Below are 20137 nucleotides of genomic sequence, written 5' to 3'. Positions count from 1 at the left end.
TTTTTAAATTGAACATATAACTAAGATTTCAGTAATATTGTCAAAATGTATGGATTTAGGTACATTAAACATAGTTAAAAAACATTAAATTATGTTTTATCATTAAAATGAAAATTAAGAATAAAACTATAATACCGTCAACAAATAACGCAATCAAAGTGGAAAAATTGCACGTAGACATTTTTTAGTCATCAAATTGAACAAAAAAGTTAACAGATAAATTTCAATATTAAATCATATTAGGAATATTTTTATATTTATTTAAAATTTATGAATAGAAAAGTTTGCATTTTTCATAAAAGCTATAAGAGTGACATAAATTTTGCTGGAAAAAGAAATAGCCATGAAAAGAGCAAGGTTCTTAAAACGCAACTACAATAAACAAACTCAATATTTACACCAAGTTAATAACTGAATACATATACTACTTGATCTGATGTTTGCACACGTAATATTGAATAATTTGATTGTTTAATCTTTTATGAAGCACTACAAACAAGTTCAAATTAAATTTTTCAATTTAACAATAATTTTCTGAAATTTAAAAAATTGCATAATAGAAAATCCTTTAAACTTTTCTAACATATTATTAAAAATATGATGAAAATGAAAATAACTTATTCATTGATTTTATATAAATACATAAAAATAGTTACTTATAACAGAAAAAAAATCGATCGCTATTCATGATGCAAAAAAGATTTCGCATTACGAAATATAGGTGAAACAAATATAAGAAATACTCAAAATGACATTTCATGACCAAAATAAGTAATCGTTAAATATGTAAGAAATGCTTGACACGACGAGGGTGGGTTAGGAGGGTCACCCTTTGATTTTGGGGTAACTCACAACATTAAACTTTTTGGCCTCATTTTTTTAGTACAGAACCGCTACCACCAACACCTCGGAAGAGTTTCTGAATCTACTTCAGCACTTACGAAGAAAAAATTCAAAAGTCCCTTTGATTTTCGAATTATGTCACTATTCAAAACGTCTTAAATCAATTTTGTTTGATTAATTCTCTAAATTTTTCCTAAACAAAAAATAAAGCTTGAAAAAAAAAAAAAAAAAAACTCTAATTTTATGAATGGTGTTACTTTTAAACAACTCAAAAGTGCAACTACAGTTTAATTTCAGAAATTGAGGGGGTGGGAGGAGGGGCACGCAAGTGTTCTCGGAAATACAAAAAATAGTCGTAAAAAATAGAGTTCAAAGTAATCATAAACATTGAGCAGAAAAACTCTTTTAAAACTTGCGCCCGAGTTTGTTTTGACGCGCAGGCGCGATTTAAAATATAGCAAATATTGCAATTGCACGAGAGGCCCCATAACCGTAGGGGCCAGAGTTACAAAAATGCTTATGATAAATGTTTTACATTTTCTATGATAGAGAAATAGGGCCCCAAAATGTATTTCGACGGGCCCCAAACTTGTAGCTCCGCAGAAGCGATACAAAAAAGACTGCATTACTGTATTTCATATTACAAATATGGAAAAATTAAAAATTACCGTCGGCCCAACGAGAATCTAACAAAATGAAACAAAACCGGTTTCGCCATCTCATATTTGTTTCCATAGTCTCCAATTCGGCAATATATCACCAAATGATCGTCAGTCTGAGGCGCTGTATTAGTTTTGCCTTGAAATAAGTAATTAATAGCCACAAAAAATGAGTAAATAGGCTTTTTAGAACATCCGATTGAAAACAAGAAGGGAATTGCACAACTGGAACGTATGCACATCCCACACGTGAAAATTTAGCCTTCTACAGCTTACCATTTTTGAGTTATGACTTATGAGAGATACTTACGTACATCCAACCACAAGAAACAACGCAATAATTAACTTGTTTGGTACCTAAATGCAGTATTAAAAACTCTTTCAGGGGTGATTAAAATAAAAATTCATACTGAAATTTAAGTAAACAATTTTATGTGAAAACAATAACTCACTTTACTTTGTATTAAAAAGTAAAACAACAAAGGTCCTTTTTTTTCCAAAAACATCGGCCAATTCCATCGGCTTTTCGATGTTTTTTAAGGCCGATGGGCCGATGTTTCCTGCGAGTTAGCATCGGCCGCCGATGCCGATGGCTAAATTGTTGAACCATCGGCGCCGATGCATCGCTCGAGTCCTAATTGCGATTAAACATTTCATAAACATTTTAACCTGATTGTCACAGCATTAACAATCGTTTTAAAACGTTTACTCAACGAAGTGTGCTCTCCCCATTTTCCATGTGTAACCCCATTCGAAAAAAAGCACTCGTGAAGCAATTATTTGATTCTAAAACCTTATAGTTAAAGGTGGACCTAAGGGGGAAGACGTCCCCTCATGTTTTCAAATTAAGTATTTCCCCTTTTTACCTGAAATATAATTTTAATGCCTCTGAAGTTAGAACCTTATTAGCGCCCCCAGCCTTTACTTCCACCACCGGGACACACAGCGCATGTCTCCCAGACCCGTCCATGTGTTCATTCATTAACACCTTTCGCTCAAAACATATTAGACTACCAAAGCATCCCAAAGAATCATTCGATAATCAAGCAATCGACAGCACACATTCAATTATAACACTATTCGAATGAAACATTCAAGAGGCAATTATTTGATCATAACACCATTTAGTTCGCAAGGGTATCTATTCCTCAAGTGTGCTGGCACACCTTTCAAAATTAGGGACCCCCTCCCACCCTCAAGATGGATACTCCCTAAAAAATACTAACGTCCATTAAGAATTTCAATGGCGCAGTCTGCGCTATGACCCAACTCCCCTGTGAGCACCGCAGTGCAGCCCGTCACTCCAAATTTTTCTGAGGGAAGGGTTAAAGGGTTTCAATGCATATTTTTTTGGAAGATAAGAAAAACCATGCCCATTCATAAGTAAAATCATCAACTTTTCAAAGCCAGCCCTTTGACTCACTAAATGACGGATCCGCCCCTGCAACTAAAACACTTCAGAAGCAGGATTGTCCACCTACCCTGAGGTCAAGGGCACCCCTCCCTCAATATCGCAGAGACCTCCTCCCCAAAAAAGGAGAAAAATACCCCTCAAAACACCCTCCCCCCTCAAGAAAGATACTCCCTAAAAAAGACTAACGTCCACTACGAATTTTAATGGCGCAGTCTGCACTATGACCAACCTCCCCTGTGGGCACCTCAGCGCAGCCTGTCACTCCAAATTTTTCTGGGGGAAGGGTCAAAAGGTCTCAATGCAAATCTTTTTGGAAGACAATAAAAACCATTCCCATTCATAAGTAAAACCATTAACTTTTCAAATCCAGCCCTTACCCCCTAAATGACTGATCCAGAGCTGCAACTGAATCACTTCAGAAGCAGAGGTGCCCCCCTCATTATCGCAGAGCCCCCCAAAAATGAGAAAATACCCCTTAGAATACCCCCTCCCTAAAAATGTCAATGGCACAGTCTGTGCCATGCTCCCCCCCCCCCCCCCGCCAGGTGGGCACCCCTTTCAGAAATCAATTATAATGAGAGGTTCATTCAATTATCAAATCAATTGAAAAATACGCTAATTGAGTTATTGATATCTTGAGAACTCAATATCTCAAGAACTCAACATCTCGAGAAGTTAAAGGCGAGAACTGGAGCAGTTGATCTCTCGAGTTCTCGAAAAGTGATAATCAAGAACTCAAGAAGTTCATTGCTCGAGAACTCGAAAAGTGATAATCAAGAACTGGAGAAGTGATAATCGAGAACTCGAGATACGAAAATCGAGAACTCATGGTAATCGAGTTCTTGAATGATCCTGAATATTCAAGTGATTCGATTATGAGAACTCGATTATGCCCATCACTAGTGCATAGAGTGTGGTTTCTCAAACTGTTTGAGGCTTTGTCGTGTGTTCTTGCGTATCTTGGCATAGCATTGGCAAAAATTTTTGAATAGTGCTGAAAAATATAAACATTTTGCTTTTTTACTTTGACAACCTTTCATTCTTCTAGAAGGGCGAGAAGTTCCATTCTCATCTTCTGTATGGTCCCTAAAAACTTTGAACTCTAATATCTCCTTGAGTTTTGGTAGCACAAATGTCAAGTTTTTTGTGTTAGTTGATGGACATCGGTAAACGATATTTATCCGCGTTCTCATTCCTAATGTAATATAATATAAAATTAACTTTATTCAAATTAGATTTAACTTCTCAACTCTTTCGGCACGTGTAAAGTTTCAGTTTTAGGTTGGCATCCTTTGATGCCCAATCATATGCAAATGAGGCAAGTATAAATAGTGAACGATTCCAATCGTTCTTTCTCTTTTCTTTTGTGTTCGTCAGCCTCCTGTGAGTTAGGTCCGATAGGTGTTGGGGAGTTGCGAACTCCGCCTCCACTTATGGCCGGGTTTTATTCTTAAGAACTTATTTTTGTTAGTTATATTTATTTTAGTTACTATGGACCAATAAATTTTTGGTAAGATTTTAACAAGTTTCCAATGTTCATTTCTTCACATTAATATTTGATTCTGCACCTTCCACTGTGTGATATTATCTCTGCTTGTATAAGCATGTAACATTGTTGACTGACTTACGAAATTTAGCCCTTCGGCTTTTCGTTTAAACATCGTAAGTTATCATAAGGGTTATGGGCCCAGCCCTACCCAATTGTATCAGAATAATTACGTGTTCAGTATCATGATGTATTAAGATGTTTTCGAATTGTCAGCAGAGTAGAGTATTAGACTTCGTGTTTTTGTGATGAAATGGAATGTTGTAACTGACTTGTCTTTTTGCTGAATCGGTAGATGACAAGTGTTTGGAAATCTTTTCCAATTGTTTTCCCCGCATCGGCGTTGAATGAAAACTGTGAAAATAGAAGCTTTTCTTTTGCCTTTTGGAAATTTGTATCGAATCTTTAAGCCATGTGTAGTGTAAACTTTTCTCAGACGTTTCGTTTGCATTTTATGGGGGGATATAGTTGGTTTGGTGTTAGGCAGAATAGTGGCTGCTAAATTCAGCGGAAGACCTGGACTTGTTCCAGGGGGGAAGCTGTAACAGTTGCACTATTTAGGTTTTTTTTTCGGGGATATTTTGAGATTTTGTTGGTTGTTTTTTTTGCAATTAGGTTTTTTTTATTTTTTTGGCGTTTTTCATGTTCTTATCAATCATGGCATCCCAAAGTGTTCCTATCGAAAAATTAAGGTCTGACAACTATGTGAGTTGGTCATCTGATATCAAATTTGTCCTAATGGAACGAGGTTTATGGAAGATAGTTAATGGAATTGAAAAAGAACCTTTTTCTAATGATGAAAAAAAGGCTACTGAGCAAGAGATTCGTAATTTTCAAAATCGACAGGATGTGGCTCTATCCATAATTTATTTAAATTTGGAGAAAAATTTCAAAAAGATAATCGAAAATCAGGTCAACGCGGCTGATGCCTGGAAGGCTTTGAAAGATCACTTCTTTCCTGACAATCGTTGTCAGCACATGACATTGTTTTCAGAGTTATCCCAATGTCGTATAAAGGAGGAAGAGTCGATAAATCTTTTCGCTGCCCGTACTCGGCAAATTTTCGAAAGAATTAAGGCTATAGACGCGAATTTCTCTGAAAATTATTTGATTTTTCAAATTTTGCGTCATTTGCCCTCAGAATTTGACAATATTTGTCAAGTTATTCTTAGAACTACTGCACAGGAATTCACATTTAATAAAGTAGTCAGCGAACTTATTGCCGAGGAATCGCGAATTCGACTAAAAAATGAGGACGATAAAATTATCGGCAGAGCTAACTTTGTAAAGAAACCGGGTAATTTTGACAAGAAGGGAGTAAAAGGGAAACTAATTTGTTTTAACTGTAATAAACCCGGCCATAAAATAAATGGGTGTCAACAGAGGCTTGACAAGGACCTCGAACAACGAAACAGAAAGTCAAGATCACCAATCCGGAACAAGAGGAAGGCGAACAAGAAAACTGCGAGGTGCAGTTCCCCATCAGTGGAAAAGGAAACATGTGAGTACCAGAACTTTTTCATTTCCGAAGTACATCTAAATGAAGTATCAGAAGACCCAAATGAATTTATTTTTGACACTGGTTCCACCCATCATTTCGTCAACATTCGTAGTGCGTTTGAGGACTTTAAACCATTACGAAACAAAGAAATGGCTGTAGCCGTTAGAAATGAAACTTTCCCCATTTTGGGGATGGGAACTGTGAAATTAAAGTTTGATGATACTATCATTGTTTTAAAAGATGTAATGTACTCTCCTAATCTGCGTCAAAATTTGTTATCGGGTACTAAATTCGATAAGGGGGGTGCTAAGTTTGAAGGGGGAAACGGCTCCGTGACGATATCTGGTCGAAATGGATTTATATTTAGAGCAATTTTAAGAAATGGCATTTATTTTGTAAAACCTCAAATTTTGTATAATAAATCGTATCAAGAAAGTATAAAACCAAATAAAAGTAATGATCATTTCGAAAATGAGAAAATTGAATGCTCTAATGTAGAAAAATTAGAATTGTGGCATAGAAGGCTGGCACATATTAACACCGATAGTATCAGAAAGAGCGGTGAATTTGAGTGTGTCCATGGCCTGCCTAAATTCAAAAACGTAAAAATAGATTGTGAAAATTGTAAAATTGGTAAATTTAAACGTGTTTCATTTAAACCAATAGGTAAAATACGGTCTAAATGTCCCCTTGAATTACTTCATGCTGATGTGTGGGGTCCATGTAATATTAAGGGAAATAAGGGGGAACGTTTTTATTTATCAGTCATTGATGATTTTTCACGTAAATCTGCTTTGTATCCAATTAGTGAAAAGAGCAAAGTACCAGAAATTTTCATAAGGCACATAAAGCGTGCTGAAAGATTTTTAAATCTTAAAGTAAAAGCTGTTAGAACTGACAACGGGGGAGAATTCGTAAATAAAGTTTTTGACAATTATTGTTTGGATAACGGTATAAAACATGAGTTAACCAATATTTTCAGTCCAGAGATGAACGGTTTGGCCGAAGTGTACAATCGCTCAGCCGCTAATGCTGCAACAGTATTATTGGAAGAAAGCGGGCTAAGTAAAAGATTTTGGCCGGATGCTATGCTTTATTTCAATTATACTTGGAATAGGATTTGTCACTCAGGACAAACTAAAACACCTTTTGAGTTATATGGTGGACGTAAGCCAAGTGCTAGGCACGTCAAACCTTTCGGTGTTTTGTGTTATCTTGGAACACCCCGTCAGCAAAGACACAAACTTGATGTTAAAGCCAAAAAAGGTATATTTTTGGGCTATGCATTTAACACTAAGGGTTTTCGTATCTGGATTCCCGAAAGCGGAAAAATTTTTGAAAGTATAAATGTAAATTTTAATGAAAATGTGTATTACAAAGAAGCTTTTAAAAATATATCAGAGAGTGACTCTAGTGGAGCTGTGCTGGGTCCCTGTCTCAAATGGTCAAATATTCAATCAGATTCTCAAAATTCAGAAAATGAATCGAATTCCGAATCGGATAACGGAAGTGAAAGCCCGAGTACGCCGTCTAAATTCTTATCTTCTGATGAGAGTGAAAGCGAGACGAGCGGGGATGAATCAGATTCGAATTCTGACTTGAGTGAAAATGGGGAAAACCCACCACGCGCCCAGCTGCGTGAAACAGAATGGGTGAGGAAAGCAATCCCAAGGTCAGATAAATCTCGTACTGATATTTATTTTTATGAGAAACATTCTTCTAAACGATTACGTTCTTTAAATGATGTTGAAAAATATTGTTCTAAAAATGCTATTTTGTTTAAGCCACATTTATTTGATTTTAATGGTAAAAATTTATATCAAGGTGAAATTTCTGATCAAACTGTTCATTTAAATTTATGTAACTTATGACTAGATGATGAAATTGTAATTCCTAAGAATTACAAACAGGTTCTTAAATCTAAGCAGAAGGACCAGTGGTTAGATTCAATGAGGGATGAATTAGAGGTTATGCATTCTAGAAAAGTGTGGGATTTAACACCTTTGCCTGCAAATGAAAAACCAATCGGATCGAGATGGGTTTTCAATGTTAAAAGAGATGAATCGGGGAAAATTGTTAGATATCGTGGGAGACTTGTTGCTCAGGGATATGCACAATCCCCTGAATCGTACGATCAGACTTTTAGTCCGACGATTCATTTTTCATTGGTTCGATTTTTCTTTTCCTTGAAAATATCAGAAGGTTGGTTTGATTTGCAGTGCGATGTGAAAAATGCTTATTTATATGCACCTCTAAAAGAATGCATCTTTATGAGACAACCACCGGGTTTTGCAATAGAAGGGAAAGAAAATCTAGTTTGTAAGCTTAATAAAGCAATTTACGGTTTGCACCAGAGTGGCCGTATGTGGTTTTTTGAGATAAACAGTGTTTTATTGAAAATTGGTTTTCAGAAATTTGAAGAATGTAATTGTGTTTATATTTATAATTCATGTGTCATTTTATTGTTGTATGTTGACGATATTGTTTTGCTCGCACGGAAAGAAAAGAATTTAAATCATGTTTTAAATTTACTTAGGAAAAATTTTGACTTAAAAGTTCTCGGAAAAACGAAAAAACTGTTAGGTGTTGAATTTGAAAGAACTGAAAATGGTTTGAATTTGTTCCAAACGAAATATATCATTGAAGTTTTTGAAAAGTTCAAACATTTTAATTTTCCGGTTTCGTCATTGCCGATTTGTAAAGGTACTGTTTTTTCGAAATCGAATTGTCCTAATACAGAAAATGAAAAATTTGAAATGTCAAAGATTCCTTATCGTAATTTGTTGGGTTGTCTTTCTTTCATTGCGAGCAGAACGAGACCGGACATTTGTTATGCGGTCAATATCTTCAGTCAATTTCAAAGCAACCCTGGTGTCATTCATTGGAACGGTCTTTTAAAACTTCTGGGTTATGTTTTTCAAACAAAAGATTTAAAACTTAAATTGAATTGTAATAGAACCCAATTAATAGCTTTTTCTGACGCCGATTATGCAGCTAATCGAGATGATCGAACTTCACTCGGGGGGCAGTTAATTTTGTTGGATAATGCGCCGATTGAATGGCGAACCTTCAAGGAACGTTGTATTAGCCTTTCCACTATGGAAAGTGAGTTTGTGGCCCTTTGTGAAGTGTCTAAAGAGCTTATGTGGTTTGACCGTGTATTAAACGAATGTTTACGCTGGGGAATTGTTAGAAAAAGTAAAATTAAATCTGTAATGTACGTTGATAATCAATCGGCCATTGACTTTGTTAAATCTCCGATTGAAAATCACCGTACAAAACATATTGATGTAAAATTATTTTTTGTTCGTGATTTGATTCAACGGGACATTTTTACCGTAAAACATGTAGGCAGTAAATCCAATAGGGCCGATATTTTTACGAAGCCGCAGACCCGTTTTGAACTGAATCGTTTTTGTGAACAAATATTTTGTTAGTTTTTAATGGTATGAAATTGTTTAGTATAATAAATAAAATGGGGTATTAAAGTATAAATATTTTTGTAACAACTGAAATTCTTTTTCAAATTTCTCGTTGGTTTAATCTTTGAGATGGAGGAATTTGATTCAATGACAAGAGTTTATTTTTGGAAACTAAGCGTTTTAAATAATTTTGTCATTGTGAAAAAAAATTTTTTTGTAAAATCATTGTGCCCATCTTTTTCAAAGATACTGTTTCGAGTATTTTTGTCAATTACAGTTTGACAAGATAGTTTGCAGTGGAAATGTTAATCTTGGACTTACTATTTCCTTGGACTGTGGATCATCAATAGGCAAGAAGGACTTTTTTGAGAAAAGACTTCAATCAAATAAGCAGTGATGTATTGAGCTGCAGCTGCTGATGGATGATGTATTATGATGGATATATATCCATATTTGTTTATTGTTGAATTGTTAAATTTTTGTAAAAGATTAAGCCTGGCCCTTTGTGGATTTTTTTGGGTTATTTTTGAATCTATTAAAATTGTATAAAAATTTAAAGTTTAATAACATTACTGAATGAGAAGGGGGGATATGATGGACATCGGTAAACGATATTTATCCGCGTTCTCATTCCTAATGTAATATAATATAAAATTAACTTTATTCAAATTAGATTTAACTTCTCAACTCTTTCGGCACGTGTAAAGTTTCAGTTTTAGGTTGGCATCCTTTGATGCCCAATCATATGCAAATGAGGCAAGTATAAATAGTGAACGATTCCAATCGTTCTTTCTCTTTTCTTTTGTGTTCGTCAGCCTCCTGTGAGTTAGGTCCGATAGGTGTTGGGGAGTTGCGAACTCCGCCTCCACTTATGGCCGGGATTTTATTCTTAAGAACTTATTTTTGTTAGTTATATTTATTTTAGTTACTATGGACCAATAAATTTTTGGTAAGATTTTAACAAGTTTTCAATGTTCATTTCTTCACATTAATATTTGATTCTGCACCTTCCACTGTGTGATATTATCTCTGCTTGTATAAGCATGTAACATTGTTGACTGACTTACGAAATTTAGCCCTTCGGCTTTTCGTTTAAACATCGTAAGTTATCATTAGTAATATTTTTCAATGGAGATTATTTCTCTAAATATAAGTTAGGGGACCTAGGACCCATGTAAAAAGTTAAATTTTGTATTTTTTGACTCACTTTTATTTTTACTTCAAACTTTCAATATCTTAACTCTGCATCTGATTTTGAACATTTTCGCAATTGGAAGTATGCATCTAAGAATAACGGTTGTGAAAATAGAGGTTTTTTGCAAGTTAAAACGGAAGACCCTGTATATATATTTTTTCAACTAAATTTGAACTTAATCCTCACTCCCTCCACTCATCCCGAAAATGAGAGTGCATTATTTGCCATTGGGTGCTATTTGGTATTGTATAGTGTGCTTATGACCACAGACAGACATTTCAATTCTTATTTCAAATTTGATGAACTAAATCCTAATCTGACAACTTGAAAAACATTTGAGCAGAATGTAAAGCTTAAAATTGTAGGAGATACATTTAATTTATCAAAACATAAATGACAGGTACAAAACAAAACAGCCAATTTTTTTATTTTATTAATTTTTTAACCAAGACTGAGCTATATGCCATAGTGAAATTGTTTTCAAATGTTGATAATTCTAATCAAAAATTAAGTTGTTATAAATTTTAATTTTTTAAATACATTAACACTTTAATTATATCTAATGACATAGGTGACATGTACAGTGGAAGTGAAGAAGATGAACCTGATTGGGTTAAAAATGAAAAGGAGCAGTTTACAGCCTATAGAGATAAAAATAACGATGGTTTTATGGACAGAGAAGAAATCAAAGAGTGGATTTTCCCCAGTGAATTTGATGATAGTGAAGCTGAGTCTCGACATCTTATTCATGAGGCTGATGATAATAAGGTAAAATAGTTTTTTTTTTACATTCTTGAATTTTTTGATAATATGAAATGTGAAATCTCAGGGAAGACGTTCAAGTTTTAAAAATGTTTGGAGGAAGAGGTTAAAAATTGAAAATTTTGGGAAAACAAAAGCACCTTCATTGAAGATAAAACTGTTGCTAAGGAGTTTGACTTGATTAAAAGTGAAAAATTGTCAGTAATGTCACACATTCCAGTGTCCAACTTAAAAATCACTGTCGGGGGCGGAAGAAAATGGATGCTTGCAAAATTATGTACCTCAGAGCCAGAAGGATATAAGTCCAAAAATTATGATTTTCTGTTGAAAAGTGCATTATATGTAGAAGTCTAAACCATATCAAGCCATGTGAATGTAATTTAAAAAAAAAATATATCTTTTTCAATTTTTTACTAGGGTTAAAAGGGCACGCTTACCATCCTTTGCATGCGCTAGAAAAAAGTTTTTCTTCTCTACTGTAATATTATCATAATGTGACTTACGTTCGTCTGGCTTTGAGGTACAGAATTTTTTTATTAGTTTTACTAAAAATACAATGTAGTAATATATTAAAGCACTAATACAAATACAAATATGACGACTAGCAACAGGCTCTGGGCCCAGCTAGGCTGGTGCTAGTCAGTTTATAAGTCCCCAATGAAGATCACTGGCCCTCTTAAAGCTATCCACCCCCATGTTCATTACCACCTCTTCCGCTAAGCTGTTCCAAGTGCCCATGACCCTACTAAAGAAGTAATTTTTCCTAATAATCTACTATCCTTTCAACTTTTTAATTTATTGATGGAATTAAATGTGCAATAATCTGAGCTGTTTATTGAAAATTTGATGGCACATCCATGTATGCCATTTTCCATCAGTCCAATGAAAGATGCATTATAAATAGTGCTTTGTGTGTACACAAACTGCTATTTTTTCATAGTCAATAAAGTTTTTATTTTCCCTTATTTTGAAGCAACTCCTGATGCACTCATTTTTAAATATTCAAACAGGAAACTAAGGAGTAGAAACTAAAAAACACGTCTACATACAAACAAAAGAACAAATCTATTTTTTTATTGGTCAAAAAAGTACTCTAGTTTCTTCTCAAGCGTGATGCAATCACATACAGCTGGTACATAATGCGTCATGCAATTACATTGCTGCCAATCGCTTTTTCCAAATATGCAGAAGATTTACAAGAAAATGGGGGAATAGGTAAAAATATGGAAGATTCTGTGGGACATTATTTTGTAATAAGTAAAGTAAACTACAGTAAACTCCCAATTTTCCATGGAATAGGGTGGCACAATAATTTTGTGCAATCTATAAAATAGCAGGGGTGCCCACACCCCTAAGGGCAAGGGCGCACCTTCTCAATATTTCAAAGACCCCCGCCCCCCAAAGCAAGAGCCTCCCCTACAAAAAAATGAGAAAAATACCCTTCAAAACAACCCTTCTAAAAATCTCAATGGTGCAGTCTGCGCCATGACCCCCCCCCCTCCTCCTAGGTGGGCACCCCTGAAAATAGGGGAAAAAAAGGATACTAGTGTATGCAATAGCTGTAAAAATTCAATAACTCTCCTATGCATTTAAACTCTTATTAGAAACAATAACAATGTATGTAAAAAAATATGTAAAATCTAAACAAGGACTGCTCATTATTGAAAATGGATTACATATTCCAGCAAATCGTGCAAGCAAATTAACTGAAACAGGTCAAGCTAGATTACACTTAAAACATATAGGGGAAGGGAGGGGAATTTTCTTTAACAAAACGTTTTTGGTTATTCATTTTGCATGTAAATAATGCAGGTCTAAAAATCAGTAAGTAGTGCAGATCTGAAACCCAGGTCTGAAAATTATTCACTTGTTAAGTTGAAATGGGTGCATTTTTTTTTTTTTTTTTGGAAAGTGTGAAAGACTGCAGATAATTGAGAGTTTACTGTTCTTGTTGAAATATTAAAAGGACTTAGAATGGAATTATGTAATTCCATTGCATCATTATCAAAGAAATTTTAAAGGACTATGAGTTTTGATTAATTATAATACACAATATCTTTTGACTAATAAGGGTATGAATCGTCAGCCTGTAAGGCCTTTAGATTTAATTTGTGCAGAGCTCATTCCCATCGTGTTGTCATCGCTTCAGAACAGAAACAAACTATCCAGGCTTTAAAAATACCCATCTGGGAGAAGGAAAGAAGTTAAAAAGAAACAAAGCTAGAAATGTGAAAATTTGTTCTTAAAACTAGACAAATATTTTGAAAATGCAAATTAAGAATCTTATTTATATATTTCTTATTCTTTACACAAGATATTTAAGCAATTTGTTAATGAAATAACAAAATTGGTAAAGAGAATTAAATTGGAGATGATCATTGAAGTTTTTCTAATAGACAAATGTAAACGAACTGGGATTTCAGTTTTAGAAAAAGAAAATAAAAGTGAAAAGTTCTGGTTTGAAGGATGTTTAAGACAAACTAACATAATTTTGTAATTGATTCCAACAAGAAAAAAAATAATAGCAAATACCGTTACAAATCACAGAGAAAAAGTAATGGATGTTTTACTTATGTCATGCACTGTGACTGATCTTTTTCAAAATTTATTAATACACCTGAATCAACAACATTTTGATCGTCCATTGTCTGTGAGAAGTAAAAAAAAGGGTTTGAAGGTTTTTGAAGACAGAATAGTAGAATTATATATACTTGACGTCAACTTTCTTTACAGTTAATTATTTGTATAATACAGTTGAACCTCATATATCGAACTTCCACATATCAAAATTTTCTATATATCAAAATCCCAGCAAATTTCCATGTCCATTTCATAGAAAAATTGTTTCTATATATCGAAAAAATCTCTATCGAAATTTTTTTCGAGACATTGGTACATTTTTTTTTCCACTTTAAACTGTTTGTCTCATGACAAATAAAGGTTAGGGAAGAAAATTTTGTTCGCTAAAGGTTGTTACGAAACTCTGAAGGAATCTGGGCTTGAGGGGTGTGTAGATAGGCCGTTGTTCTGTTCTTAAATTCCCACAATTATATTTTCAATCGTAGTTGTAACCAGTAACACAGTAAAGTCAGTTTCAAGTTATCCCTATTGTCTGTTGATTATCATTCCTAGTCTTTTTAGCTTCAGTGAAAACCATTCAAGTTGAGTAGATTGATTTTTTAATTTTCTTTCAATTTTGTTGTCAAAACGAAAATCTCCTAATGTTGCGAATCAAGTTGAATTGCCAAAGAATGAAGGCGCGAAAATGTTATTTCTGGTAAATTTAGTATTTCCGCAAGCAGAGTGCCTGCTATTAAGAGGAATCGGAAAGCCATAATAAAATTACTGAAACTTACAGAAAACTTTCACTCAAAAACATGAAACAGCATTTTAGAAGCCCGAGCCAAGGGATATTGTCTCGTGTCAAAATCCGAGCCCACATCAATAACTCTCAAAACCGAGCCCACTAGAGTTCGACAAGGTTTCTCAGCTATTGTTTTGTTTTATCTGAGGTCAACCAAACATGGGTTCTTACATTGCAACAGTGATTGGTTCAAAACATTTTCAATAAATTTATTTAGTAATAAAGGTCATTTTATTAAAATTTCTCTCTTAATGCTCTATTTCAGATAAAATAGTATGTTATGTCTTGCAATAGTAATCGCGAATAAACATGTTATAAATAACTGTTAATTATTTTTTTGTTTCATTTTTTTAAATTTTCATGTGAGGCAAATATTAATTCAAATATCCTAATAGTTTTTTTTTTTTGAAAAAAAAAAAATAATAATAGCATATGTTTATTGCAAAGAGAAAAGCCCAAAAAAGAAATTCTAAAATTCAAATTGAAATACTTTGTCCCATGGTTTAAGTATCATGCACTTTTACACTAGAGCTATGTAAAATTTTAAACAAGAATCCATTTGTAATAGAAAAAGTATTTGTATGGAGATTAAAGATTAAATATCTTATACCATGAGCCGAGCCCACTTCGGGCCTGGGCTCGGGCTTTCGGGCCTAGGCTGAGCCCATCTCATCTCTTGCGCTCAGCCAAATGTTTCACATTTAATTTTTTGTTTATTTACTTTCATTTAATCTGATGCTCGTATAAATTAGAAATTTGGTTTCACACGAAAATTAGCTTTAATTATAGTGTTTTAGGAGATTTTGATGATAAACTAAGATTGTTTCTTTACATCGAAATTTCTATGTAATGAAATTTTTTCCCGCAATTTGCTACTTCGATATATGGAGGTCCAACTGTACACTGAAATTTAATTGTTGACTACTTGTCTAGGTTATGTATTGATCATGACTTAATATACACCTAATATTTTTTAATAGGACAAAAAATTGACTAAAGAAGAAATTTTAGATAATTATGACTTGTTTGTGGGAAGCAAAGCTACAGATTTTGGAGAAGCTTTAACGAGGCATGATGAATTTTGAATGTGAACATAATTTTGAAATTAAAGCTGCTATTTTCTTGAACTTATTGTTCATTATTGAAATTTTTTGATAATTTTATGTGTTGTTTGTTTTACTCTTGATATGTTTGCTTTATATATTTTTAAATTATAGATCTGACATAGTATTATATTTCTAAGTCATGTGCTGCCATTTTTATAAAACATCGTCAATGTTGTTTGATAAGGCAACTTGTATTTAACCTCAAAAACTGCTGTTGTTAAGTTACAAAATATTTATAAATGTTTTAAATCGTTGTTTGTCTATATTAAATATATTTATAGTAATTTTTGCTAAATTTTATTATTACTACTTACTTTTTTCGTTTTATAATTATAGTAAATCAATCAAGTTCATTTTATCTCAAAATTTCAAATCTGTAATTGTTTTCAAACAAGTGCCTTCATTTTATATTCAAAGAATTTTTCCTTTTTGTGGTTTTTTTCATGCTGTGTTAAGGCAGCAAATTTTGTGTATGTCTTCCTTTTAGCAACTGAACATTTCAGTCTCATTGAAATAAATTACAACTTGTTTGGTTAAAAATTCATTTCATTTATATAGGCCTCAAAAGATGCAAGATGTACATAGAACTGCATTTAGTTTAATTCCTATATGAAAATAAGTACCGTATATACTCGTGTATAATTGGGTCTCATGTATAAGTCGAACTGTATCTACTGTAATTGTTTAGTCTTTATTTCGCAGTCAGACCATGTAAACTTATAGCAGAATGTGTAAGGATTTACTTCTACAGCATTTGCTTAAAAGGGTTGAACTAAAACTCGAGAAAATGTTCATGTTTTCCCAGTGGTTTTTTCCAAGAATTGGTTTTGGCAGTTCTGCCCACATATAAGTCAACCCCCTAACTTTTAACCTCATTTTTTGTGCAAAATTTCTCGACTTAATCGCGAGTATATATGGTAATTTGATAACCTTAAAAAGTGCATTTCCTGTCTTTTTTTTGTTTGTTTGTTTTCCAAATTTTTCTTACTCTTAATAATCAGTTTAAAAGTAGTTCTTTGTAATTTATACAAAATCATTCACTTGAAATTAAGAATTCACCTGAAACAATACCTGGATTTAAATTATAAGATATTAAAATGAAACTTTCGAGCATTATGTATGTATTCTTCACTGCATTAGGCATAATGAAGTGTACTTAAAAGAATCCTTCTCAAACACTTCAATGTTCCAAAAACTAATAATTTTAAAAGAATAATTCAAGCTTTTAAAACACCTCAGTCTTAAAGTGAAGTTTAAGTATATATTTAAAGAAACTGAATTCCTAATGCTTTTATTTTTCAAAGACATAGCTTTTGTATTCTTTTATTAATAGCATTCATAATCATTAAAATAATCAAATATTTTATCTTGATATTGAATTATTTTGATTCCACTGTCATGTACTGGACAAATTGTACTAAATTTTCCTTTGTATATAAGTCAATTATTTGAAGCTAAAAGTAAAACATTTTTCAACTTTGTGTAAATACTTTACTTGTGTGATTTGTTTATCAATAAGTTTTTCTAACATTTTTAAAAAAAATATTTTCAAAATGAAGTTTATCTGCTACCTGCAGGACAGGACACAGTTTTACACTTCTCAATTTAATAGCGAAATCCTCTGAATCTATTGTTGTTAATTTTTTAAAGTACGAGGCGTATCCGGAAAGTAAGTATCGTTTTGAAAAAAAAGCTATAAAAAAATTTTTTTTAAAGATTATTTAATGTTTACATGAAAGATCATATCTTAAATTATTTTTCAACATAGTTTCCACCATTGTTGAGGCACTTGTCGTAGCGGCTCACCAGCTTATTTATACCTGCCTCAAAGAAACTTGCCACCAATGAAGAGAGCCATAAATTTACAGCGTTTTTTGCGTCGTCATCACAAGCAAAGCGCCTACCTCCAAGTTCTCATTTCATGTGCAGGAACAAGTGGAAATCAGACGGTGCCAAGTCTGGGCTGTACGGCGGGTGATTAAACTGCTCCCGACCGAACTGTTCAATTAGTCTTTAAGTGTCACGAGCAGTATGGGGCCGAGTATTGTCATGCAGCAACACAATTCCTTCACTGAGCATTCCTCTACGTTTGCATTCAAAAACCGGATCACAGAAGGAATTTCACAGTCGGCGGGATCACCGATTTATTTAAACATTATATACGGCCACAGTAAACGCAAAACACAAGAAAAATCAACTGTAATGGCGCGAGTTTGTAGCCGATGAACAGAGGAAACAAGTACGCATGCACTGAGCGCCGACAGCAGCGCTGCAGCGGCATTAGAACGAAATGGTACTTACTTTCCGGATACGCCTCGTATTAGCTTAAATAGTGAGTCTTCTTCAGAATAATTTTGAAAGCTCTATACTTGAATTCAACAGAAATACAAGGTGTTTTATATAGAATGGAACAAAAGGAAAGCACATTTGAAAAAGCATTAATTTATTATTTTAATGAATAATATTTACAGTAACTATAGTTATCAAGTTTCTATAGATCTATATGTGGCTCTCCCAGGGTTCGCCGATATATATCCGAGATTTATTTTGAAAATACCATGATACTCGTATTTTGATGTTTTCGATATTATTTTCTCAACTACGGTATTTTTAATATAAAAAATATCTTAATCATAGTAATATTGTTCATTTATTATTAAAAATAACAAAAACGTTATACAGTAAAACCTGTAAAGTTGACCACCTGTCTATGTTGACCACTTTTGTCAGGAACGGAATTAGACCTATCTCATATAATGAAGGAAAACCTCTGTAACTTGACCACCTTTCTATCTTGACCACCTGTCTATCTTGACCACTAATGTACGCCAAATTTGGTTTGGAGTATTGTAAAAAACCCTTTGTAAGTTGACCTCTTGGTATATTTTTTAAAACTTTCTTCAGCAAATTATTTTATTTTATTATTATTTTTTTGATAGCTTTCTAAAAATGTTTTTAATGCTTTGACGACAGACTAGCATTCTACTTACCAAACAGCAGCATAAAGCTTATGCTGCTCTCTATTCTACAAACTTGTTTTTTATTTGCTGCTCTATTTGAGATAGCTTTTTGTACTCTGTTCAATGAAAATAGGTGTCAGTAGAAAAGTTCAAAGTCTTTTCTTTTAGTTGCAATATGTTGTGGCAACACAGGAATTGTGCTAAAAAGAGCAGGCCCGGATTTATACATTCACCCCCCCCCCTTAGTGACCAGCAGTGTCTATTTGTAAAGTGAATAAGTCTTACTGCTAGTTTTTTTCTTTTTTATCTTCGATTTCTAGGGCCGTTAGCCCCTTTAAAGACGCGGGCCCCTCGCACTGCGGGTACGCAGATCTGGCCCTGCTGATGAGTCAAGTTACATGTTTCTGGTGCAAGAGATTAAGAGATAGGACATTTTGATTTTACCTTTATGAACTGGGAGAGTCGCGCTATTGCTCTTTGTGCTATAAGTTGTCCAAAAAAAGGCTTGAGAAGGAAAGTTAGTTGAACTTAAGATTAATAAAAAGTTTGAAATATTATATTAAAATTAATTGAAAATGGAGAAAGCAAGAGTAAATTAGCTGACATATTTAGAATTTCTAAAACTATAGTGTCTAATGTAGTTAAAAAGAAGGAAAAAATAACAAAATTATTTGAATTGTATTTTTAATTATTGTTTCATTTTCAATAATGTTAAACAATGAAAGTGAGTTGAACGGAAAGAATAAGGGTGAATCACTCAAAAAATGAATACACGATGCAAGAAATAAGGAGATAAAAAAAAATCATTACCGTCCTTTATAAGTTGACCACCTGTCTAAGTTGACCACCAAAGTACTGCACTGCGAGTGGTCAACTTACACAGGTTTCACTGTATACTATATTTTTGTGATGTATTAATATATTATTAATGTAACAAAGTAGTATAATATTCTTTTTTTAATTGTATTTTATATTCATAAAATTATTAGTAATGTATCAATTTTAATTCACAATAAAATTGCCTAATTAAATATTAAACCTTGCTCAGAAAAAAAGAAAATGTCTCATGACTACATTGACTAATGTACATTATTTAGATCTGAATCATAACACTGACAAAAATGAGTAAAACAGCTAATGCTTGACTGCATTGACTAATGTACATTATTTAGATCTGAATCATAACACTAACAAAAATGAGTAAAACAGCTAATGCTAAATTAACTGCATTAAAATTGATAAAAATGTAAAATGAAATATTAGATATAAATAATGAAAGAAGCCTTAATTTTAAGTCAACATATTGTAACTATAATATAAGAAAATAAAGAGTGATTTGAGGATGCATTTACTAAGAAGTGTTTG

The 20137-nt window shown here is 33.2% G+C and overlaps 1 protein-coding gene across 1 annotated transcript in view; it reads left to right on the top strand.

Annotated features, from left to right (window-relative positions):
• LOC129224193 (calumenin-like) overlaps window positions 1-19822 on the top strand; it is a 40259-nt gene extending 20437 nt beyond the window's left edge. The window contains exons 6-7 of the mRNA XM_054858611.1: window positions 11152-11348; window positions 15687-19822. Coding sequence (XP_054714586.1) covers window positions 11152-11348; window positions 15687-15791 — 302 coding nt within the window. The 3' untranslated portion in view covers window positions 15792-19822. The remainder of the gene's footprint in view (window positions 1-11151; window positions 11349-15686) is intronic.
• The last annotated feature ends 315 nt before the right edge of the window (window positions 19823-20137 follow it).

This window comes from Uloborus diversus, chromosome 6 (genome assembly GCF_026930045.1).
Source record: "Uloborus diversus isolate 005 chromosome 6, Udiv.v.3.1, whole genome shotgun sequence".
Taxonomy (NCBI): domain Eukaryota; kingdom Metazoa; phylum Arthropoda; class Arachnida; order Araneae; family Uloboridae; genus Uloborus; species Uloborus diversus.
Note: the sequence above shows the minus strand (reverse complement) of the source record. Positions and strands in the feature narration are given on the sequence as shown.